The following is a 25,188-nucleotide window of genomic DNA, read 5'->3' on the forward strand; positions in this document are numbered from 1 at the left end:
CTTTTTGAAGCATGGGAAGCACAGTGTTAATCCAATGTGTTCCTTGATGTCTCCTGTGTTCCTGACAGAGGCCAAATGTTTGTGGGAAGGAAGTAAATCATTGTGAACTGAGTGATATTGGAATAGTTTTCCCACAGGGAAAATCTTTTCCTTACCCCCACTTAGGATCTGGCTTGTGCCTTTGTGTGTGAGGGTTTCTGTCCTTTCCAGAATTCTGGATTTTATTATTATTTAATCCTTACTAATGTAACTCTGGGTATTTAAATCCTCTTATGGGTTTGCTGCTGACTTTGGGCTCAGTCCTGCTCCCTTTTCAAGGAATTTTGCCATTAGACACCTTTAAGTAGAGTTCTGATGTCAATTGAAGCTGATTTTACTGGCAGCTCTGTCCCTGGCTGTAAAATGCTGCTGTAAAGTTGTAAGCTGTGTGCAAGGCACAGTTCAGTGGGGAGGAGAGGGAGGTGTGTGCAGCCGTGACTCTGCCTCTCCTCCCTGCCAGTCCTGAAGGAATCCGCAAACGATGCCAAAGGCTCAGCTCAAAGGAATTGTGTGTGAGCCTGCGCGGGGAATGTCCTGCCAGCTTAGGAAGCCATAAATGTGTTCCTTTCCATCTAGGTGCCCCTCTGGCTGCGGAAAGGGAGAAGAAGCCTCTCTCCAGAGCTGTCTTTGTGCTGCCCTGGGTGGAATCCACAGAAACAAGTGAGGGTCCCAGATGTTTTGTTCTTTTCCCTGATGTGTTGTAAGGAAGCGGTAGCTGCACTCTGGGTCTTCTGGGGAGGCTGCTCAGGTAGAGTGTGCCCTGGACACAGCTTGAAAAGCTGTTTCCCAGCAGGAAGCATGCAGCATGTTCCTCAGAAAATGCCATCCTTTCCTGTTTCTTTGCATCAGGTGGATTAGTCATGGGGACTGGCTGTTCCTGAAGAGTGCTGGCGTTGCTCATGGTTCCTTCCACTGAGGCAGGTATCCCAGGAAAGGTGATACTTTTTCCAGGTACTGCCACAGAGCCATTCCCCAGCTCCAGCCCTCTGAGTTGGTCATCAGCAGGACTTGAGCATCTGCCAGCAGATTTTCAGGAAACAAGGAATGTGAAACCGAGGATCAGAGCATGTCATTGACTGTCCTGTGATCCACTGCCCAAAGCTGGAGGGATGATGCTGATCCTTTGTGGTCGCTTAAGTCCCACTCAGAAAGCCTTTTTGGGGCCAGAAACATCACAGCCTCAAATAGAGACGTGACAAAAATGTATTGCAGTAAGAAATCCAGCCCCTCCCCTTTAAAAGCTGCTCCTGGACTTTATGTTTGGGAAACCTTGTTTGCCAAGGTGAATGAGAAATGTGGAATTGTCATAGGATGTATGATTTAAAGTAGAATTCCTTATGTTGCGTGCTTCCTTTGCCATTTCCAAACCTGCTGGTGCAAAGGAGCCACCCCGATCATGGAGCAGAACAAGCAGTGCTGTCCAGACTGCTCTCTTCTAATTTTCATGCTTTTATCCTGACTGAGTCCTGCAGCACTTCTGGATATTAGGAAGAATTTAGCAGGCTGTTGTGATCTGTTTGCATTCAGCAGTTTTGCCTTTCCACATGTGGAGGCTGTCCCTGCTAGGCAGCTGTTTCTGTGCTAGGCAGTGCTCTGCAAGAGTAGGATCAATAGGATTGCAGGGTATCTGCAGAGTTCCAGTTCCTGAGAGAGCTCCTCTATCAAGTGCTTTTTGTGGCTTCTGCCATTTGGAAGCTCAGTGTGAATTCTGGGCTAGATGAAAATTGTTCTTCACCTTGGATAAGTCCTTGAGGAGCTCCTGCAGCTGCTGTGAGGAGAGCCCATTGTTTGGGACACTTCACACTGGAGGGATATCAGCTGGATGGGACTGTTCCCAGTCTGGATTTCTGGGATGCTGTGCAGAGCTCTTGGAGCCCAGTGGGAACCAGTTTGTGCCCGGCTTTTGTGGTATTCCTGCACTTAGGAGGGCAAGTTAGGTAATCTGTATTTCTAGCTGTATTTTTAGTGGTACAGAGCTCTCAACCTTTCAACACATTTCTAATTGCTCTTATTCCCTTCCTGGGTTTCTAAAGCAAAATCCACTGAGGCAAAGTGTCCTAAGGAAAGCAGTGCCTTGTTCTGGCTGTCACTGCTGGGCATGAGTTCTCTGCCCTCTCTTTTCTGCCAAAATGAAATATGTGCTTCCTTCTTTGGGGACTGTGTGAATCAAACCAACAAAAATTCTCAAAATCTTGAATGCAGGATCTGGGAAAAGAGCTGAGCTCAGCCCTGGGGGAGGGAGTTCAGCCAGGCCAGTGAATGCTGGACACACTGTAGGGGCCAGCTGGCAGCAGCTCCTGGAAATGGGAGAGAAGAGCAGCTCATTCTCTTTTTTTGGGGTGCACTTGCAAGCAGAAGGGTCAAAACTTCTTTCAGGGCCTGTGGGGTTATTTCTTGAGGTACTTGAAAAACCTGCCCATTTGCCATCTGAGTGTGTCAGTCCTTTATAGCTGAGGAGCTGCCTTGAAACGTGGCTGCACCTTGCCTTTTCTATTACTAGCAATTTGAGGTGCTCTGTTTTGGCCTGTGTATTAGAGGTGAATTGTGAACTGACTAAATAAGTACAGCTGGTACTCACTAGACCTCTCTCTGGAATCCCTGCTCCTGTTGGAAAGGCTCCTGAGCATGAGGAATGATGCTGGAGTCTGGGGTTTGACCAGATGTCTTTGGAGTATTTTGAAGGTCTGTGTTTGCAGCAGGGTGATTGCTCAGCTGGCAGCAAGGATGTGAATGCCAGTAAGGGCAGCTCTGAACCCATGTGCTGGGGGGCTAAGGGGTGTCCTTCCCTGCACTAACAGTGCCTGCTGGTGGTTGTGCTTTGAGTGGAGCCGTAAGGTGGAGCCCTGATGACAGCAGAGAGTTTGAATCTGAGCAAACTTGCCTGGGTAGTGTTTGTCTCTGTCTAGATCCACCTCTCCAGAGTTCTAGGGATGGGTTTCAGTGGGCTTGCAGCCACAGCTCAGCACCTGGAGTCCCTTGCAGCTCCTCCCATGGCAAGCTGTGTTACAGGTACTGGATATTGTACTGGATATTGTGTCCCAGCTGGATACCTTGGGGTAGGAGGAAAACGGCCCTGGAGCAGGTTCCCTGTGGTCACAGCCCAAGAGAACTCAAGAAGCGTTTGGACAATGCTCTGAGATTGTTGGGGTGTCTGATCCTTGTGGGTCCCTTCCAACCCAGGAGATTCTGTGATTCTAAGTGGTACTGCAGAGCTAGTTCTGCCCAGAGAGTTTCTTGCTAAGAAAGCAGTGTCTGCTGGGTCAGCACTGGACATGTTCAAGGGCTGTTAGCAGAGATGGCTTTACTGGGTAAGGAGGAGAAGGTCTGGCTCTTGGAAGCAGCCTGAACAGGGACTGTTCAGAGAGATAAAGCTCACCTGCACATGGGCAGCTCTTGGTCCTTTGTGTGAATTCTCTGTAAAGCTCCTGTCTCTGAGGCTGGGCACTCTTTGCTGGATGTTCTCTTCTACAGAGCCCAGGAGGTCAGTGCCAAGCTGGACCAGCTGGAACAAATTCTTACTTCTCTGTAATCCCTGGAGATCCTTCTGCCTGTAGGGACAGGCCCCTAACAACACAAGCAAACCCCTGTTCTCCTGGCCTGTGCTGTTACACTTGTTCCATGTTCCACGTTTCCTGCACCGGCCGGGGAAGAAGTGCCCACCCAGCATGGGCTCTGCTGGGGACAGTAAGATCCCCACTGTGTGACAGGGACCACAGGGCTGTGCCTGGGCCTGTGAAATGGTGCGTTAGTTAGTTTTCTTCTGTTCTAACAAGTCTTATTTACTGGGCTCTTTTCTTCCAAACTTAAGGCCATAATAGTTTTTGTTCTCTGAATGTGAAAGTGTCTGGTCTTTGGGACTCCTTTGAAGAGTTAGTCTTCAGTTGGTCCTGTAGAGCTCATTGCACTTCAGAAAGGAGGTTGATTCCTTGGTTTGAGGACAGTCATCGAGGTGGGACTGACTGCTGACACCAAGTTAGGAGTTTCTCTGCTACTTGACTTGCTCATTGACTGGGGAGTTTTTGCAACAGCAACACAGATACTCAGCAGCAATCATTAGATCCTCTTTATTGTGGGAGAGGGCCCAGGGTAGAGGGAGTCCCTCAGCACCATTGTGTGACCACAGAAGGAGCCTGCACAAGATCACATAATGGAAAAAACACAGTTAAATGTGACTTGCTAGTGCTTTTGCCACTGGAATGTTCTCACAGGTGTGTTCTGCTGCTCCTTCTCTCCCTCAAGCCATGCATTGTCCGTGCAGTGAGACCCTTTCTCCTTGCTTGTCCAGCCTAGACTTCTAAGAACCCCTTAACCCTAGTTTAGCACTGCTGTGCTCTAATTAAGATACAAATATTTTTTAGTCTCAGAGGTAAAGTTCCAGTGCCCAGCTGTTTAACACCGTTTAGATTTGGCATTTTTCTCTGCTAGGTCATCATAACTTCTACAGTCACTCTGATTAAAGGGCGACAGTGATCCTTTATTTAGTGCTGAACCCCATGTGCTGCTGGACTGAGTGGTGAACCCAAGTGAGTGATTACACTGTACCAATATATCGTAGCTTATGGATAATTTTATGGAGTAGTTTTAAAAGTAAAGTGATGGAGAGGTAAAATAAAAGCTTACTTAATGTGCACAGTCTGGTGTGTTTGAACACAACATGGAAGAAGTAAAATCAAGGCTTTAACTTTGCTCATGGTAGGGATACATGGATGTAACTTACACTGCTGGAGGGGATCTTACTGAATGGCAGATCCTCTGTGGAGCCTTGGGAGCTGCTGCCTCCACTCCTTGCTTCTGCTGGGAAGGAAACACTCTGATTCTGAGTTCCTTTGTGGCTGTACAAAGCGATGTGCTTCACTGTGTTTGCCATGGACTTTATAATGTTTTCCACTTCGCTATGGGCTCACAGCACCAAGCCATCGGTCGTCTGACAGGTGGGGTGACTGCTCAGGGAGGGCAGTCTGTACTCCAGGGTGTGTCAGGCAGCAGAGGGAAGAACACCCCACCAAGCTGACCAGGGAAATCCTCCTCTTGCACAGCTGTGATAGCTGAGCTAAAGTCACTGATCCCCATTCAGAACAAACCAGATTCATAAACACTTGGAGCTGTTTTGCATCTGTTTACCCCACACAGCTGTGGTGAAGGGTTGGTTGATGCTGGGATGAAGTGATGGGGTATAGGGATCAAATGGATATGAAACCAAGCTTCATCAGTCCTCCCTTCACTGAGCACCTTTGATGCCTTGGGAAGGCTGATGTGGAACAGAGACTAGACAGAGCTAAGAGAATAAAGTAGGTATTTGTTAAAAGGGCTCTAAGGGTACACCTTGGGCAGTACAAGAGCCTGGCCAGGGCTACAGCCAAGATGGACCCAAAGTGTTCACAAAAATGGATGACCGGTCACGAGGTCTCACACTTTTATGAGTTTTGGTCCACTTGCATATTGGGTTCAATTGTCCAATTACAGCTTCAGGTTGTGAAGTCCCATCCTTCTTGTTTTCTCTCTTCAGTCCACCGTTGTTTGTGCTGAAAACTTTTAACAGTTGTCCTTGGTCTCCAGCAGGAAAAGGATTTGTTTTGTCTACCTGCTCTGTGAAGAGAGCTTACTAACACTGAATATGAGGCTCAGAACTGCACCCCTAGGCAGAACAGAATCTGAAAAATGTGAAAGCTAAAACAAGGCATCACCTTACTGTCCTGCATGCCTTGAATTGTTGGTTCTCCTGGGTTTGTTGGTTCTGACAGAGTCCTGAATGCAGTTGGGAATCAGTAAATGGGAGCAGTGAGGAGCAGGTGTGTGCTCACATCCAGTCCACGTTAGAGGTGGTGTATTAAGGCTTTGCTTTCTAACAGCTCATACACATACTCTGTGTTTAGTTCTGCCCCTTTGTCTCCATCCTGACCAACACCTGCTTGTCCCTGAACTTGCTGAGCCCTGAACTTCCAAAGGAGATGCCAGCAGGGCCTGCTGCCCTGCATGCTCATTGCTGTGATGTCTGGGGGGTCTGCCCTGGAGAGCAGAGCTGTGTGAAGAGGAACTAAATCAGAAAATGCCCCAAGCCATATAGTGTGGGGCAGGGGGGGCACTGTGAGGCAGTGGCTGTCTGTGTGCCTTAGAGACCTGGCAGAGCACGTGGGATGTGCCAGTGCATGGGGGTGCCTGACTGAACAGTGTGGTTGCAGTGCTTGCCTTTCACCTCAGAGTTTCTAAACTTGTCTGTTTTCTTCTCCCTACAGACAATTTTAGGTACACGTGTGACATTTGTGGGAAAAAATATAAATACTATAGCTGCTTCCAAGAGCACAGAGACCTACATGCTGTGGATGGTGAGTAATGTTTTGACACTCAGACACCTGAAGTAGGCTGAGAAGCCCTTGGGAAGCAGAATGTGGCTCTGCAGGAGCGTGTGGTGTGCAGGCCTGTCTTTGCCATGGAGGCACAGCCTACAGGCACTGCAGGAAGGAGTTTGCTGTGTCTGATTCTCTCTGTGTGCATCAAAACAACACCTGTGCTGGGACCTGGGAACCTTGAAATGTGTGAAGTTCATGGTTATAGGATGGAGATCCTGGGACTGAGTGCCTCAAGGTGAAGGGTCAGTGTGATTCTTTGCTGGGAGGAAGTTGGTTGCTTTTTGGTTTCTGAATTTACTGGTTTGTTCCCAACACACTTCTCCGTGAAGTATTTCAGATTTCAGAGTTGGGAAATGTTTCGTTCTTGTTAGTCACTGTGGTAGTGAACTGATGGAGTTTTCAGTGGCCCTTAAAGGCCAGTTTTTCCTCTGTGACTGTAAAATTGGCCTAGGCTGGTGACACCTGGACAGAAACAAGACACCCACTGCCAGAAGCAGTGTTTCTTTATTCTGCACTGGGGGAAATGAAGTATCAACATGCTGGCTTGCCCCTGCTTACTGAACATCTACAGCTCTGAGCCCACAGACACTCCAGACCTTCCCAGTGTGTGCTGCAAGCCTGTCAGTACTGTTCCTCACTTGGCCAAGGAGAGTTCTAGAAAGAGACTGCTTGAAGAGCAGCAGGTTTTGAATGACTGGACTGTCACAGAAAAGCAAGTGGTTCTTCACAATACATGGTTGTCCAAAAAAATGGTTGTGTTTACCTGGAATGTGTGGACATCTGAACGTCCTCTAAGAACAGCCAGTGTTCTCCTGCAGGGCCCCGCTGCCAGCTCCCTTCCTCCTGTTGGGAGCCAGAAGAAAATTAGTGGCACTGACAGTCACTGTGAGGGGAATGTGGCTGCTTCAGTCAGAAATGTCTCAGGGAGCTCTGCCGAGGGCCACAAGAGGGCTTGGAAATGGCTCCATGTGTGTGCAAGGACTGTCCCAGCACCTCCCTGGCGCTGCTGTGTTCCAGCACACGCAGGGGTGAGGCAGCTGTGCACCTGAACTTCACCTGGGGCCGTGTCAGGGTCAGAACAAAGGCCTTGAGCATCTGTGTGTGTTAGGGCTGGGCATGCTCAACCAGGTCCTGTGAGGATGCTGCTGGGAAGAGGAGGGACTGGGGCACAAAGCCTGGTTTATTCAGTGGGGCTGAAATGCGCTGCAGCAGTATGTGAAATGCAGGAGGAAAACAAGACCATTTAAGAGGATTTAATTTCTGTTTTGTTTCTTCCCCTCCTTCTTCTATTCTGTGTTAGTTTTTAGTGTGGAAGGGGCCCCAGAAAACCGGGCAGGTAAGCCGAGCTCCTTTGTGTGCTTTATTTTACAAACCGTTTCAAACATTCAGTGGTTCAGACACAGCAGGTCGATTCTGAACTTGTAAGAGGCAAAGGAGTTTTGCAGCGGGACAGGGAGCATCCTCTCTCCCTCCCCAGTGTCTACAGCCAGTAGGTTGATGCCCAGCCCTACCAGATACCAGGCTTTTGTTGTAAATACATTTGGTCAGGCTTGAGACAATCAAAGAAGCAGGTGTTTCATGTCTTTGGTGATCTTGTAAATTATTCAAGGCATAAACCAAATCCTTCTCTAAAGTGGGTTGGGTTGTGATTTGTTGCTAGCTGTGCAGTTAGCTGGTAGAGGTCCCAGGTGGGTGTTTGTTAGGTGATGTGCCTGCAGACTGCATTGCCGTGCCCACTGTCAGCCAGTACAGCAGCATTAGAAGGGAGATTCCCTGGAAGAAAATCAGGAAATATGGATCAGACTTTGCAATGTGTTAATTCAGTTTTTCCCTGTGTTTTTTAAACATTAATTCCTACAAGGCCTGTTAGTGGCTGGGAGCAGGGGTAATCCTGGGGCACCTGAGGAGGAGGAGGGACGAGTCAGACAAGAGGGGTCACCGGTTTATAATTCCTGTCTTCCAGTCCTGTTACAGATGGAAATGTGATTACAGGTGCAGGAGCATTCAGTGCCCATGCAGCTGTAGAAGGCAAAGCTGAGGTGTTGTCAGCTGTCCTCTGGTTCTGTTCTCTTGCAGACCCCTACGACCAGGCCGTCATCGCTGCTGACGAGGTGAAGGAGGAGGAGCCCGAACCCTTCCAGAAGATTGGGCCAAGTAAGAGTTGTTATTGTTTCAAATAAAAAGTAAAGCTCGGGGGTTCACACCTGCCTCAGTACCTCTAGAAAAAGCAGGAAGCACTGAATTACATAGAGGGCTTGGGATTTGGTTGCTCACAGGTATGTTCAGGCTCAAAGGAGCATCAAACACCAGCAGCCCTGGCCCTAAGAACTGCAGCTTTGTGATGTGTTCTGCTCAAGAGCTCTGCAAAGAGAAGGGGGAGGGAGTTCAGGGGAAAAGCAGTGGCAGGGATGGGAGAGGACTTGAAGGTGCACTGAGAGCTGGCAGGTGATCCATTCACACTGCCTTTGTGGTGGGTCCCCAATCAGAGCAGAGGGAAACAGAGAGAACACCGGGTTTTGCCAAAGCATTTCTGTGAAGTTTCCATTTTTGAAACAATTGATTACCCATGGATTTTCCTTCATCTTGCAGTTGGTGCCAGTTCTGTACTCCCTGGCAAGAGGAGGAGGAGGTGTGTGTGGTTACGCTCCATTATTTCCAGTATGCCCAAAGCAGGAATGAGCACAGTTACTCCAGAAAAGCCTCTTCTCCTGCAAGAGAACAATCCCAGATAAAAATTCTCTAATACTTGAACTTGACTGTTCATTTCCTGGTTTGACTGTTGCTGTTGCCCACACATCCCAGACTTTTCTGTAACCAGAGGACAGAACTGTCATCTGTAATACAAACTTCAGAACTGAATCTCTCCCTTGTTTTGCCACTTACTTGCTGTAATTTTGGGGTAATCATCTGCAGCATGTTCAGTTCTACTGGACTTTATGTGCATGGTCCATCCCTCTGTTTTGGACTGGTTCTTTTTTTGGGAAAAGGACGAGTGGATTACAGGGCAGGCGAGTTCCACATGCATGAGGAATATTTGTGTCACCTGACCAGTTTCTCTGTAAAAAGAAACGGGGGGGGTTGTGTGAGAGGGCTGCCCTCCTTCCTGACCTTTGTCCCTGTTCATTTCACAGAAACTGGAAATTACACCTGTGAGTTCTGCGGCAAGCAGTACAAGTACTACACTCCCTACCAAGAGCACGTGGCTCTGCATGCCCCCATCAGTGAGTATCTGCTGCAGGGCTGGCCCGATGCAGACTGGCACCTCCAGGGGCTGTGGGGAGCACCAGGCTGGCAGGAGAGGCTTCACTCTTGGGGATCCTTCCACTGGAGCTGTGGGATTGCAGCGGGCAGGACACGGATCATGTGCTGACCAGGGCGCTGTAAAGCTGAGCTGGGATCCCCTCTCACAGGGACACTGTTAGGTCTGGAATGTCTCTGAGCTCCTACCCCAGTCCATGGAATTCTACATGTTCCATGTGGGGTTGATGGTTTAGGCTCTTGTTTAACTGAAGCGATGCACAACATTTTTATACTCCCCTAAATAATGACCAAACATACGTGTTAGGGAAGAAGCATCTTTCTTATGGGCTTCTACAGAATTATTTCAAGCAGTGAGTAAAAACTGGTTTCAAAATCATTTAAATGACCTCAGCAGCTTGCTACTAAATCACACTCAATAAATTTTTTATTTCAGGGAGTTCAGAGCAAGGCAGTTGTCAGCAAACTGCACAGCACTGTGGTCTGCTCTCCCCTCACAGAGGGGAGGCTTTAATGAGCAGTTCAGTGTAATTCAGAGCAAAATTTCCCTAAACGTGTTGAGAGAAATTTTTGCTTCCTGCTGGATTTGAATACTTTAAAAGTCTGCAGAGAAGTTTTTTACAGCTGAACTTCCTGCTCCCTTCCCAGCACTGCCCCGAGCTTTGCTGGGTGCCCGCGGTGTCCTGCTCCGGGGTTTGGGATGATGGAGAGGAGGGATGAGCCGAGCTCAGCAGGCCGCAGGGGGCGCTTCCACCCCCAAATCACCTGGAATCGGGTTTTTGAGGGATTAAATGTGGCACCCCTGAGTTTATGGGAACGTGGTCCCTCAGACTGTCACTTTTAAGGTTTGGTGGCTCTCGACAGCTGCCATGCAGGTTCTCCGAAGATTAGATATGGACCATGGCAGAAGGTGCAGGGCATAAAATACATGTCCAACATCACCAGCAAAAAGTTAATCTTGTTATCTGCCATCTGCTGAAGGACCTGCCCCAGTGCTTCTGATTGCACACAGTACAGTTATTCCTGTGGTTCCTGCCCCTGGAAGTTCCACCTCGTCACTGAGGTGTTTTCAGCCCTCAGCAAAGCCATTGGTGACCAGCAGTGTGTCCATCTTCTGCCATGGAGGGGCCCTTGGACAGCAGGGCTCTGGGGTCTCTGCTCCCCCTGCACAGAGCTCAGGAGCTGTGTACTGTGAGCACTGGGGCTTTGCTCAGCTCTAGCTAATTCTTACCCTCCCAGTGCTTCTCATTTCAAGGGGATTTATTGCCACTGATGTCTTTCCACCTTCCCAACCAGTTGTAGTAAGAGCTGAGCTGCTGGTTCCAGTGCAGGCAGTCCAACAGAAAAGAAACCCCAGCTGTGTTTGTCTGTGAGGAGTGTGCCTGCAGAGGGCCTGCAGTTCCAGTGGCCCCCCACAGGCCCTGCCCCTCTCCTGGCAGAGGCAGCTCAGGCTCCTGCCTGATGCTGTGTGACTCCTGGCAGTTCTGGAGGAGGAGGCATGTTCTGAGTGCTGGGCTTGAAGGCATTCTTGCACTGTGGTATCTGCAGCAAAAGAAAAGAAGCTGCCCCTGCTGCAGGCTAGATCAGCAGGCCCTGAGCTGTGCAGTTGGGTTTCCAGTTCTTTCAAGCATTTTTAACTCAAGATAAGATCAAGATAGTGTTTTCATAAGGTTTAACCCCCCTCCCCATAAACTCTTCTTTTTCCTTTTTTTTTTTAACCTTTTTTTCCTCTCCTAGTTCCCATGACCAGTCAGATTTATGATTTACAATGACAAGCCACTAACCCTGATGAGGATACAGGGGAGGGCATGATGAGCTCCCAATGCAGGCTGGCCAGTACATCCTCACACCTGTCTACTGCTTAGACTCTGTTCTTCCCAAAATCCAAGGTCCTGTGAGGCAGCTGTTAACACCTGACTTTTGAAAAGCACTGCTGGCTTTTCTTGGGTCCTTGCAGTCAGAAGAAGTAAAGCTGAGACTGTCTTTAGCCTGGTCTCATTCTTCTGGTTATAAGGCAAATGCTGAAAATTCAGTCATAATGGGAATGGGTGAGGAAAGCCCTTCAGCATCACCAGTTTGGCTTTCTGTGTCTCTGCTTGAGTGCCAGCCTCCCTTCCAGAGCCTGTGTTTCTGATCTTCTGTCCCAAGGAATGAAAAGTCGTTGAAAATGGATAAAACAAGGAATGATATCCTGCAGATTCAATAGCATCTTGCAGGATAATTTCTGGCCAGTGCTGTTGGGAAATGAGCTCTGCTGTGGGCTTCCCTGGAATTGTTAATGCCAAATGTATCCTTCCAAAGTTCCCTTTTCTGTGTGAGGAGTAGGGGCTTTTTCATAAGATTAGAACTGGGCTATGACTCTTTAAAAGAGTCAACATATTCACTCTTTTGAAGAAGGCTGTCAGAGGCCATTTCCAAAAAATAAAAGTGGATTGTAGGCACATTCATTGTCCCAGTTTCAGAAACATTTCTGAATGGAGATTCATGGGGGAGGGTTCAGAGATGTTTCTGTCCTCCTTTAGGCTCTGGCTGCTCCGTAAGATGGAGCTGATTGAACCACGTTTGCTGGGGCTGGGCTGTTGGGATTGCTCAGAAGGATGCAGAGAGACTATTCAGGGCATGAAGTGACAGAACAGGGGGAATGGCTTCACGCTGTTAAGCCATGGGGTTAGATGGGATTTCGGGAAGAGACTCTTGAGTACCCAGTTTGGAATTGGGTGGTGAGGCCCTGGCACAGGGTGCCCAGAGAAGCTGTGGCTGCCCCTGGATCCCTGGCAGTGCCCGAGGCCAGGCTGGATGGGGTTTGGAGCACCCTGAGGTAGTTGAAGGTGTCCCTGCCTATGGCTGGCGTGGAACAAGATGATCTTTAAGGTCCCTTCCAACCCAAAGCAGTCTGAGATTCTGTGACTCTGTGATGAGTTTGCAATGCAGAGAATACCTGGGGTACCTGGGATGTGAACTGGCTATAAATGCACCAGGAATGGGATTGAGATTGCTGTGTCAGGTTCAGGAGTGAGCATTCACCTCTGCCTGGTACCTGCAGATACGGCCTCAGTCTCCTGGGTCATGGACATATGGGGAGAGGGCAGTAAAACCAGCACAGCTCTCCATAGCTCTGCTTCCAGGATGGAAATCTAAAGTGATGTCAAGGCCCTGAGAGTACTCAGAGCTCTGAAAGGCCCACAGCCACCCTCCTGCTCTGGCCCAGCTCTGAGCCACACACCCTGCCTGAGCCGCTCTGTAGGATGTTGGTCTCAGCTCAGTTGTGGATGTGCCCGTGCCTGGCTGTGGGTCCCATGGGTTTGTACCCCAACCCACAGCTGCATTCCCACTTTGATAACCCTGTCTGGGCAGCCTGGACCTCGCTGAGGATCACTGGTCCTGGTTAACTCACCAGAGCTGATCCTGCTGCTGACTGTGGATTGACTTGCCAACCTGGCTGCACACCTGTCTTGTTGCCGTGACCTTCCTGATGACCTGGACTCGTGATTGAAGCTGGCTGTCACCCCTGGGCCCTGCTCACTTCTCTCAGGGTCTGTGGGATGGACCGTGCCATCTCTGGGATCATTCTTGGCTCTCCGGGGGACAGACAGACCTACACCCACCCTGACACCTGAGATGCCCAAGGAAGTTCATCAAGGCTTGCTGCTCGATTCCTTTCCATATTGGATGCATGCTGGATACAATTTGTTCATCCAAAGTGCTTAAATGCAGTGTTTCATTAAGGCAGCTGCCATTTTGGTAGTACAGCTGGTTTCCACACAGACCCTGCCTAACCAGGAAAAAAACAGCTCCAGATTCCTGTTGTAACTTTGCTTCCTCCAGCTCAATGACAGAAATGAGTTCAGGTGCTTTTCCCAGTCTGATCCCACAGTGTTTTAGCAACAGGCTCCACCTGTTCGTGTGTACAAAGACACACATTAAAAATTGTATAGGTTCGAGCACAGGGGTTTTCCTGTGGAAAGACCTGTTTGCCATAGCCAAGGTATCTGCTCAGAGCATGGAATTTCAGGCCATTGTTAAGGAATCATTTTCCAACACATTCAGTGAAGACAATTTTTTCTCAATAGGTGATGGTACAATTCCATCTGAACCATCCAAATGGTTCCCTACCCATCCTGACAAGATCTTTCTAAACAAATACCATGAACAAATTATTAGCCAGAATTTTTACTTGGAAAAGCGATGTTGCTGAGACAATCTTGTCCCTGTTGTGGTGCTGCATCGTGATAGTGTGTGGATTTGTGTGCCAGATTTTCTCCTTGCTGCCACACCTTGCCAAGCACAGGACTTTAAGGTCTTCCCAAAACCAGGAAAGCCAGGAGGGACCACTGGAATCTCTGGACTGCCTGGAGAAACACATTCTGTAGGATTGCCTTGATCGAATTGCACACAGATATGCTTTAGAGAGACATCTAATCTTGCTTTTGAGTGACAGAAAATGCAGCAATCTCATAAGGTAATTATTTTGATGAATTATTGCCTCCACTGAATTAAGACTAAAATTAGCCAGCTCTAGCTTTGAGCACTGGGTCCTATTTATAACCCTGTCTGCTCAGTGAAGGAGGACTAAGTCACCAAGTTTCTGTCCTTTCTGGACCCGGTCTAGCCTGCTCTCCAGGCCCTGGTTAAATCACAGGATTGACTTGTGTTTCCACTGTGAGCTCTGCTGTTCTTGGCCCTTGGTTCTCCCCTTGTTTCCTCTGAGTGTCCTCCAGTCTGTTCTCCACCCTCGGGCAGTGCAGACACCAGCACTGGGTCAGGAGGGATGTGAGAGCTGGCACTGCCTTCCTGACTCCTTGGGACTTTCTGATTGCTCCCCAAGGAGCGCCTGAGCCTTTTCAGCCACAGTGTCACTCTGGGGGCTCCTCTGCAGCCGTGCTGACCAAGCACTGCAGCGACTGTGCTTTTCCCACTGCCAGGCTGGAGCCCCTGCTCTTCTCAGCATCTCCTGCATCAAGTGTGTCCTTCAGCACACCCTGGGCCATCCTGCAGGGCTGCCCTGAGCTGACTGACTGCAGACCATGCAGGGAGAATCACCCTCCACATCACTGCAGTTTCTGCTGTGACGGGGCTCCACTGCCTTCTGGGAGGGTTTGAAATGCCCCACAGCAGCAGTTATGAGGTCAGCTGCCCACAGTGCTGTCTCTAGTCTTGCTGCAGGTTTTGAGGCAGGAGGTTTTTGTGGCCATTCAGCAGCTCAAGATTTTAATTTTTGACATGTCTTGGCCTTGTCATCAGCCTGAGGCCGTGGCTTCCACAGTGAAGGTGACTTTTCCAGAGTAGTGCAGAGGAGCTGTGTGATGCTCTCTACATGTGTTGCTCAGCCTTCACAGGGAATTTGGCATCTGATGAGCATTTTCTACATTTTCATCTACAGACTGAATATCTTTTTCCCAATGAACTGCTAGCTTCCTACGGACTGCTAGAAGTGATATTCCTTTGTCTGCCTTGCATTGCTGCACAAAACTCTCTCTCTGCCTAGTGTCAGATGCAGCAGCCTTCTCTGTTCTGGGGTTTCAGTTTGAAGACATACTGTTTGTTTCACTTGGGAGGAAGGAAGAAGAATAAATTTTGGAGGTCATCATAGCACTGAGATTTTTGTCCTCAGATCCCAGAGCAGTATCTGGGCTGCAGAGGATGTGCAGTGATGCTCTCTGTGTCTGGCACTGAAGAGTTGCTGATGGCTGTTTCTCGTGGCATGGATGGGGAATAAAGCAGCCATTGGTGGGAATGGCCCTCATGGGAAGCAGATGATCCACAAGCTGGAAATTTTCGTATCTGACTACATTTTGCTGGCAGTTTGACAGCAGCTGGAGGAGGATTATCCATGGAGATTGAAAGGAAGTACAGAGAACAAAACAAGCCTCCTGCCTATTTATCTGGCTGGAGACCAAGCAGAGAAGTATCCTGACTAAACTATGAGAAAACCAGTGCATAACCTCCTGCAGAACTACACTGACATGAGGAAATACCAGCCCGGGGCTGTGTGTCAGAGCAAGTGAATCAAAACCCCTGGAATTGCAAGCCCCTGTGAATGTACACACTCCCAGTCCCCAGTGCTGCTGATGAAGGTGAGAGCCAGTTACAGTCAAGGTCTGTAAAGTCTCCTGGGATTTTGGAAATTAGCATCCTGTCCTAGCCTGGGGGACTTCTCTCCTCCCCCATTTCAGAGTCAGGCTGTGGTGCTGCTGTGGCATTCCCTTGAGAGCTGCTCAGTGGGATCAATATCTCTCACTGACAATGTGTAGGATGTGCAGGTGCTGCTGTTGTCCCTCCACCTTTAGGCATCCCACAGTGTCGCTGTAGAAATCACTGGTAGGGAGTTGGGACTGTGGGTTAGTTGAACCTTCTTTGTTAGTGAATTTTCATAACAGGTGGAGTGGGACTGGGGTTTCAGGACCCACATCCAAATTTCCATAGAAGAGGCCCCTTAGGATTGAGGGGGGCTCTTAGACATTTTCTCCGATTTTGTAATGGTTTATTTAATCCATGTGGCCCAGATGAAGGGCTGTCCTCCTGAAGGTGTTTCAGATGACTTTTGGCATTGAAAATTCCTGGTGATCCTCACTGTGTGCTGCAGAGACCAAAATATAGATGCATTCAAAGACTGCAGTAACATTCAGAATTTCTCTGCATGTCACCAGTCTGGAGGTGGGACCAAAAGCCTTTACTCACTCTGCCTCCTAATTCCATTCCATTCCCAACAGTGCCCTTTCCTTTGTATTTGGTTAAAGAGACAATGAGTGTAGCTGGAGATCGCTAGGATTTGTTCAAGGCTCAAGAAACAAAGATGTAAACTTCTACCTACTCAGAGCTCTGAGTAGTTTAGAAACCTGCTCCCAAAATTCAGTCCATAGAAATGGAGGCCAGAGCTGCAGGTGCCCCCAGCCGTGCCGTGGAAATCACACAGTGCTCCTGGATGGATGGGGTGATTCCTGCTGGAGGAGGAATGGGTTGGTCATGCGGCAGTGCGAGGTGTGGAAGGGAGCTATTGAGCTTCACCAGTGTCCCCTCGGGTGAGGGAGGAGCCCAGCTCTGTCCCGGGGGCTCGGTGGATCAGCAGCTCCAGCAGACCCCGTTCTGGGAGCTCCCTGGCTGTGCAGGCACTAGTTCTGAGTGTTCATATCCAGAGTTCTCTCGATCTCCACTCTTCGTGGCAGTGAAGACACAGACGAACCAGTCCAGCAAAAAATCTCCGGCGTCCATAAACCGCTGTTCCACCCTCCTGCACCGCACCCCCTCCGGGGTCCCGCCCTCATCCCAATCCCAGATGTTCCGCGCGCCAAATTCCGGCTCCTCAGGAAGCAAGGCCATCACAGGTACCAACTGCCTTTTAGCTTTCTGAACTGCTTGGTGTCCAGTCCTGCCCTGCATTTTGACCCTTCCTGTCCTCTGCCTGCTCTGTCCATGACTGTCCCAGGAAAGCTGCTCCCAGAAGCAGTTGAGGGGATAAGATCCTTTCAATCTCTTCCCAGTGACAAGTTGTTTATTTTTAAGCATCATGGTAACCACAAGGTACAAAAGACCCTGTTTCAAGTCCTGGTGTCACAAACCGAGGAGAGTTTCCTGACAAGGATTAGTGTAATGGCTTGTCAGGAATGGGGATTTTTGCTTGGTTTTTAACACTGTTTGGCATTTAGTGTTTGTTTCTCTCAAGGTGATGTTTTCAGGGCTAGGCCTGTGAAATGGAGTACAAGTGCTTTCACAGTGCTCCATTCCCCACAGGAACCTCCAACAGATAAACAGAAAAATCAGTATTACAGAACCATTACTCAGGAGCTAGAAAATACAAGTTGAGATTGACCCTCCATTGTGTCAGCTTCCTCCTTCCAAACAAGTTCAAGCTTAAAAAAAAAAAAAAAAAAAAAAAGAACAGTTAATAAATAGGATGTGAAACAGTGTGCCACGTGCAGTCCACTGGGAAGCACTCTCTTCAGTCTGTGGGATTAATGGACAGAGATTCCATCTGGGTGCAGAAGAAGAGCTGGTCAATCAGATGGTGCTTAAACACCCCTAGAATGTCTGGCATGGACAGATGCTGAGTACAAGAGGTGGCTGTAGTGGGAGAGGCCATGGATGCTGATCAAGGATGGAAGGATGGAACATATCCACAGCTGCCAAGGACTTGGTCCGTGCAGATAATTGTACTTCACATTCAAAAGGTTCCAATACAAGGAGAGAGAACAGAGTGAGCTGCCCTCTCGGTGTGGGAAGGGTGCAGTAAGACCAAGCAAGTGCACTAAACCAAATTTTTCTTACTGCCAGACCTGGGGGTAGTTTTGTGGGAAGGTAAGGCAAAACCACCATACAAATTCTTTACAAAGGTCTTTGGAGACCTCCATCTCACTTCCACTTGTGACATAAGCCAGGACTTGAACCTGGGTCTCTTGGGAGGGGTGGGTTGACCCAAACCATTTTGTCACCATCTGATTTTTCTGTTATTTAAGGGCTCTTGTTCCTATTATGTATCATTAAGTGGCATAGATGGATAATGTCTCCAGTTCCTTTTCAGCCCTGCTTGATGTGTTTCTGTTTCAGTTGATTTGGTTACCAGGTTTGCTCATTCTCCTGAGTTTAGGAGTCAGAAGTGTAGTTGATTGAGAGTTTGAGAAGCCTGCTCAGGACTTGGAAGGGTCCACTGAGGACTGGCTTGGCCAAAATCCATGGGGTGGGCTCTTCCTGCAGTTCAGGTCTCAGGTAGCCCCAAAGCCCATGTGTACGAGCCACACTGCAGCCCTGGGAGCCTGCCAAGTCCTGACAGCAATTGTGACCACTCCAGTGGTCTGCAGGAATAAAATCTTGATCTGCCACCAGTTTTCAGCAGTCCCCTGTCACCGAGACAAAGCAATCACACACAGACAAGAGATTTTTGCAGAGGTTCTTCTGATCCAGCTCCCAGCTAAGAGAGCAGAGAGAAGAGAGCCCCTTTGTTTATTTTTTTACTTTTTATACATTTGTGGGTCCAGCAGAAGATTGGCTTTTTGGGGTTTCCACCCCTCAGCCTCAGTGGCCAGACGAATTGTCAGTTACAATTGTTTTCAGGTTAGAAATATGCAAACAAAGGACAGAGAATGAAAAACAAAGGATTTATTTATATTACTTCTGTGGGAAAGGTAGAAAACTGCTCTAATATTCTACAGTAACTAAAAGATCTTACTCCATTTATGAAAATCAAAAGGCTAATAAAGAAACTCAGAAAAACCAGGGTAACAGTCCCCATCACTCCTGAATGAAGGACTTGTGTCCTCAGCCCTGCCCAGTCTGCAGGCTGAACCCAGCGGAGCCAGGCCAGGCCATGTCCACGTGAACCCCTCGGGTGACAGTGGGCTCCAGAATGCAGGGCAAGGGCCTGTGCAGCACAGGCCACACACATTGCTTTGGCCAGTTCTTTTTTTTTTTAATCTCTAGTTTTTGAGCCACTGCACTAAATCCATTTGCCTGGATACTGGATTTTGCAACCCAGCGAAGTGAGCCAGGACCTCAGGTGCTGAGGGCCACCCGCTTGAGCAGGGTGGGAGGCCCCAAGCTGTGCTGTGCAGTGATGCTTCAGGGCTCTGTGACCCCTGCCAGGGGCAGGAAGCACCTGGGTGCACGGGAGGAGCCCTCCCAGTGCAGTCACTGGGAAGTGCCCTTGCTGGCTGGAGTGTGCAGAGCAGTGCCCTGCCTGGCCCCGGGGGGCTCTGGGAAGCACAGAGCCAGAGGATCTTCCACAGCTTTTCCAGACATGGTGGGCAAACCCTGAGACAACCCTTCAGGCCTCTGCTTCAACATTTCCAGGAAGGTGTTTATGAAAGGAATGCAGGTGGCTGGGAAGCACAAGGAAAGCTGGCACAGTGCTTCTGTAGGTGACACTTTGGTGTGGTGCTGAGGCCCCGAGTTCAGTGTCAGACTGGTCACCTGTGCTCACAGGCTTTAAGGGCTGCTTGTTACCTTAAGGAAGAGTAAGATAAGGGTTGGGTTTTTTTGCAGGGGAGGAAGCCATGACCTTTCTGGTTCAGTCGGGACTGGTGTTCATGGGCTCCCTAAGAGCCAATCCAGGCCACCTCAGCCAGAAGGCATTCAAGAAAAATACCCACCTGTTATCCCTTCACTGATTCTGGCCATTTGCCTCCAAAATGAGGTATTTGACCTTTCTGCTGTATTTAGGGTCTGTGATTATGTGGCACAGGAGCATGTCTTGCCTCCTGTCTGCCTGGTTCTGCATCCAGTGTTGACCAGTCACCATTCCTGCTTTGTTCTCCACCCAGCAGAAAGTGCTTTCAGCAGAAGAGTGGAAGGCAAAGTGCAAAACAACTTTGAAGAAACAAACAGCAATTCCCAGAACTCCAGTGGTAAGTGTGGTCACCCCTTCCTGCTGCTTCCATGTTCCTCTCCAAGCAGGAGGTAGCTGTGCTCAGTGAATGTTGATGTATTATGGGGTACCTTGTTTGAGCTCCCATGCAGCCAGCCCTCCTGGGGTAGTGCCTTATTCTCCCTCCTCCCCAGGTTCCTGGCACTCCAGCCCTGTCAAACAGGAGATGTGGAAATCCTGCTAACAAAGGCCAGGTACTTGAGCATAGACTTCTCAGAGGAGAGCCAAGATGTGGAGAAAGGATGGATGGAGATGAAGCAGCACTTGTGCTGTGTCTGTGTATCAGTGCAGTCCTGGTGGTGCAAAGACATCTGCAAGCAGCAAAGTTTGAGGAGTGCGGATAGAGCAGCAGTTTGCAGGTTACAGTGATGCTGAACGTGACAGTTTATTTAAATATCGCTGTAACCAATGTCCAGCTGTTTGTGCAGTCACTACGTGGAGGTCACAGTGAATCAGATTTGTGGATGTGAGACCAAAATACACTCTCCTAGAAAGAATGAAAATCCCCTCCGCTTGTGCAGTTTCCTTGCAGTGTTAAGTCGAAGTGGTAGTAACTGAACATAACCAGTGGCCTAGACAATTTCGTTCAGGTCCACCACCTGTTGAGTTTTTTGTGCAAGGTTTTTATCCTGCCTGTGTATTGCCTGGCCTTCCAGTGGGTCACTACCGTTCTTCATGCTCCCTAATTAGAGCAAAAGTCACAGACCAGATGAAATGTAATTTCAGCATCTTGCTGCAGAGATAAATAACATGCCAGCAGAAAAGCCTGGCCTCCCTCCATTCTCCATCCAAGAGAAGCAGAATATGTGGTGTTGGCAATGCCTCTGGCTGGAATGGGCAGGTAAGGGGTGGGATATCTCCCTGCAGCAGGTTACACCGTGTCTGTTGGGAGTTATATCTGCCTCAGAAGCAAGTAAGGGGCTTTCTGGAACCCTATTGAAAAGCAGTGATGTGGTATTGGAAAACCCATGTGTGGTAGCAGAGTGGGTGATAGGGAATGGGGAAAAAAGCTGTTTGTTGCTAAAATACTGCTTGTTGTGTTTTGGGGAGCAATCCTGTACTAATCCATCATTCGCCACAATTGCAGCTGCTCATTCGGGGACGGAAAAACATAAAGAAAAGAGGAGTAAGCAGAACCCATCAGGTGAGCTTGTCTCTGTTTCAGGCCTTTAGTCCAGCTCCTGCTGGACAGTCAGGAGTCCTTTGGGCTGCCCAGGCCTTGGTCAGTGAGCCCAGCCTGGCTGTCAGACATGACTCAAGGCAGTGTAGTCACTGACTACCAGAGTTCTCAGCTTGGCTGCAGCCCTGAATGTGGCCCTGGCCTCTCAGCAGCTCGTGTCTTGTCTTCTGTGGGTACTGTCAGTGTTTTGAAGGGTTTCAAAGCCTTTAAGTTCACATCTGTAAATGCCAGTACAGTACTTGGGGTCCTGACTCCTCTGGAGCCCTTGGAAAGCAGCAGCCTGAGATTGTACCTATTTTATTCCTGTCAAACCCTGTACAGAAAACAAAGGAAGGGCAGAAATATCTTCCTTCCTATCAGACAGCTCATTCCTGAAGCCAAGAAAGCTGCATCATAAACCTGCTGGCTGCTCTTGTCAAGTTTTGCAGGAGGGGAGATGAACCTGTAGCATGAACCTGTCCAGGAAGCACTGACAAGAAACACAAAGAGTGGCTGTACTGAACAGTCCAAGACCTCAGTTCTTTCTGTTAAATACTGACCCACTGTTGCTGTGACACATCTCCCAGACTCTCCCTGCCATCTCCTTGTACCAGCTCACATCACACTCATCTTCCTCAATCTGTTTCTTTCTGGACTGCAACATTTCAATCACATGAGTGAAAGGTCACAGCAAAAACCAAACAAAGCCAGAAATTCTTACAAGCTGAGTAGCAAGTTTCATGTGATTTGCTCATCTTGTTTCCCTGTAAGGAGTGTTTCTGTCTGCACCACATGTAGTGTCAGTTTGTTTTAGTGGCTCAGTCGGGGGCCTGGCAGGGTGCAGAGGAGTTGCAAGTTACTCACCTAAACCTTTGGTTAAGGCGGGAAACCTGAGCAAGTCAAGTGAGCTGCCCAGGACTGGTTTGAGGGGAGTTGAGCTCTGGTTAGAAGCAGTTCCTTTTTGCATTTAGCAGCTCATATGCTCCTCAAAGCCAGGCTTGTGCATGGGGATGTATAAACTTCTTCCCTTTTTCCATCCTTTATCTATCCTGCATCCTCTTTTCTTCCTCAGCCCTGTTTTCCCCCTTTGGCTCCATTTTTGTGCTGCTTCCTACATGTCCCATTCAGTGCTCTTTTCCAGCCCTTGCACCAAAGCCATTTCTCCTTTTATTCCTTCTAGTTCTCAGGAGTCCCAGTGGCCTCATTGACAGCAGCCTGGGTGAGCATCACCAGTCACTGTGAGCATCACTGGTGGTCAGAGAGGCTCTGGAGGGCTCTGTGTGCTCAGGTGTCCAGGCAGAGCTCTCTGTAGCTGCCTTTTGGAAGAGCTGATTTGTCCTGCCTCCCCGTTTTCCTTCTCTCCATGGCTGTGTGTCAGTGGGTGGAACAAACACCATGTGGCTTTCGTGTCACATGTGGGATGGGAACTCTTGGGTGATTCTGGCACCATGGGCTTGTCCTCTCTTGTGCTCCAGCCAGCAGATTTCTCCCAGGCAGGGAAGCAGGTGGTGGTAATGTGGTGGGGATTGACAGAAGGACGGAGACTTCTGTCCTCCCACTCCCATCTGCTGTTTGCTTGTCACCAAACTGCTGCTGTAAGGAACAGTCACCAGGTTTGGGAGGTAAATGTAGGTCCCACCTGAGCAGCCAAGAGCTGCGTGGCTTGGCCTTGTTAAATGCCTGATGGCTCTTGCTCTCTGTGGGTGTGAGTTTTGTGTCACAGGCTGGGACACAGAGATACCCAAGAGAGCAGCAGGAGATTTTTAGGCCACCCAGCTGGGGACATTCTGCCTTTTTTTCCTGTGTCACCTTTGTGACGCAGACCCCTTGTGTCTGGAGGGAGGGGCAGGACGAACAGAGCAGGGAGGTCTGGAACTAAAACCACCTCAAATACACTGGGGTGCAATGCTGTAGGGAGTCCTGAGTGGGAATAAGAATTGAACTAGAATGGAAAATGTTGGATTTCAGATGTCTCTTCCCTATTCACAGAGCCCCAGTCCTTGTCACAGTGAATGCAGGTACCTGGCATCCTTACCTGTGTGATCTGGCATCTGGCTGCCCATCAAACAGCAGCTCTGTGCTGTGTGGCCAGCCCTGCTTTGGGCCTGATTTGAGTCCCAGCTTTGTCTCCCAGCAGGGTGGGATGGAGACAGGGAGTGGGTGAAAGACTTGAGCTGTCATCCACATTAGGACTGGAGAGCATCCTTTGTACTCGTAGAAGAGGGTCTCCACAGCCACTTGAACTTGCTTTTTGATGAAACCTGGAAGTTCCACAGTGCTTTAAAAATAGATTCCTGCTAAAATGTTCCAACTGCTCCCTTTTGCTGCCTCAGGAGAACAGGCAGCAGAGGTCCCAAGTCACATGGAGCTTCTGCTGCTGAACTAAGGGAGCTCCAGCATGACCTGATCCTGAAGCATGGAATTGGCTCACTGGGATGAACAGCAGAAGCTGTTACTCCTTAGGGTGCCATAAAGCTGCTTTCAAGGGAACCCTCCCTGGCAGGGATCATTCTGCTGACTCTTGACACAGGCTGAGGTTTTCTGGCCTAAATCCTCAAGAGGCCAAACAATATTTCAAGGCCGGCTTGTGCAATGTGAAAGGCAGCGATGATCAGCCTGAAAAATCCCCAGAAAGGGGCTGAGCTGTGTGTTGTGTGTCATAGTAAAGCTCTCTGCCTTCCTTTTCAGCCATGTGTGGTTGGAGAGGAGCCTTTGGCTGGGCTGGGCCCTGCTCTGGTGCCCTCTGTCACCACAGGGCTCCCAGGCTCTGGGATCTCCCTGGGATCTCCCTTCCTCTGACTCCAGAGAGGGACAATGACCTTCCTCAGGGACAAGAACCATCTCAAACTGAAGTGTTTGAAGCCTGATGCAACTTGAGCCATTGTTTTGGGTACTGTGGATGACTCCTTTGTGAAATGAAGGCCGAGAGGGATTAAGGAAATTGTGAGAATCCAAGAAGTAAAATAAAAGAAAAAAAAGGAGAAAAAAGGCTCTTTAGTTTCAGCACCTTCGAATACAGCCATCAAAGGGGAAATCTAATTGAAATTGTCAGTGTTTGTTGAAGTCTGAATTTGCTCAATGTTATGGGTGTGAAAGAGAACAGTTATCATTATGTAGGGAATTGGGAAATGTTTTGAACTTTCGAGGTTGATTTAAGCTGTATAAATATGTCTCAATTTCATCTGCTGCTTTAGGGAACTATTACTGTCAGAACTTCCAGTGCAACAAATTTTAGCATTTAGAGTTTTTAAAATGTCAGCACTTTTCATTCCTATTTACACAGGGAAGCTTTGCTTTCCAGCACTGTTTATTCCAGACTGGGGAGAGGGTCAATGTAAATGTCTTTTTTTTTTTGAATCAGTTCATGCCAAACTGAGATGAGATTGAGACCAAAAGAATTTGTTTTCCTGCATTTGATTTAGAGTAAAAATTCTTGGTAAAGCCTGAGAATCTCTCATTGTCAGGATTTAAAGAACACAGGACTAAATTTTAAACTTGGATTTTCAGAAATCACAAGCTTTCTTCCCTGGTGTGGCCATACATCCCCTTGTGCTCATCCCCTGTAGTCCAGCCATCACACAGCCCCTCTGGGGGGATTTCTGCTGGAAAGACAGCACTTTTAGGATAGCATTTTTAGTGGGTGAGTGCAGCTTTAGTGTTTGGGGCATAATAATTCTTGATTGCCCTTTGCAGTGTGACATTAGCACAGCCAGTCCCCCTGCCTCTGCCTCCTGAGGTGCACCCAGCTGCCTCTCAGGCTCTGTCAGCACAAATACAACTTCCATTAATGTTCATCTGGTAATTCTCGTTCTCATCTGTGGTTAGTTTGTGACTGGAGTGGGAAAGCCAGTGGAGGTGGGAGAGCCAATGGCTGAATTTAAGGAATGAGGAAAAGGGGAAGGGGGACTTGTTCTGTCAGTTCCTACTCTGTGGACAGCACAGGGAGTGCTGATGGTGGGGCAGCACAATTGCACAAATAGACAGAGCTGCATTTTCAAAGCAGCCTGAAGTGCTATGCCCAGGAGGAGGTC

General features: G+C 48.8%; 1 protein-coding gene across 1 annotated transcript in view; it reads left to right on the forward strand.

Annotated features, from left to right (window-relative positions):
* Positions 1-25,188, forward strand: part of ZNF618 (zinc finger protein 618) — an 86,343-nt gene that overhangs the window by 38,480 nt on the left and 22,675 nt on the right. Inside the window, exons 6-12 of the mRNA XM_040083409.2 lie at positions 616-699; positions 6,273-6,362; positions 8,463-8,540; positions 9,518-9,607; positions 16,778-16,966; positions 19,895-19,978; positions 21,086-21,142. Of these exons, the coding sequence (XP_039939343.1) occupies positions 616-699; positions 6,273-6,362; positions 8,463-8,540; positions 9,518-9,607; positions 16,778-16,966; positions 19,895-19,978; positions 21,086-21,142 (672 nt within the window). The remainder of the gene's footprint in view (positions 1-615; positions 700-6,272; positions 6,363-8,462; positions 8,541-9,517; positions 9,608-16,777; positions 16,967-19,894; positions 19,979-21,085; positions 21,143-25,188) is intronic.

The sequence above is a fragment of the Hirundo rustica genome, chromosome 20, assembly GCF_015227805.2.
Source record: "Hirundo rustica isolate bHirRus1 chromosome 20, bHirRus1.pri.v3, whole genome shotgun sequence".
Classification (NCBI taxonomy): Eukaryota; Metazoa; Chordata; class Aves; order Passeriformes; family Hirundinidae; genus Hirundo; species Hirundo rustica.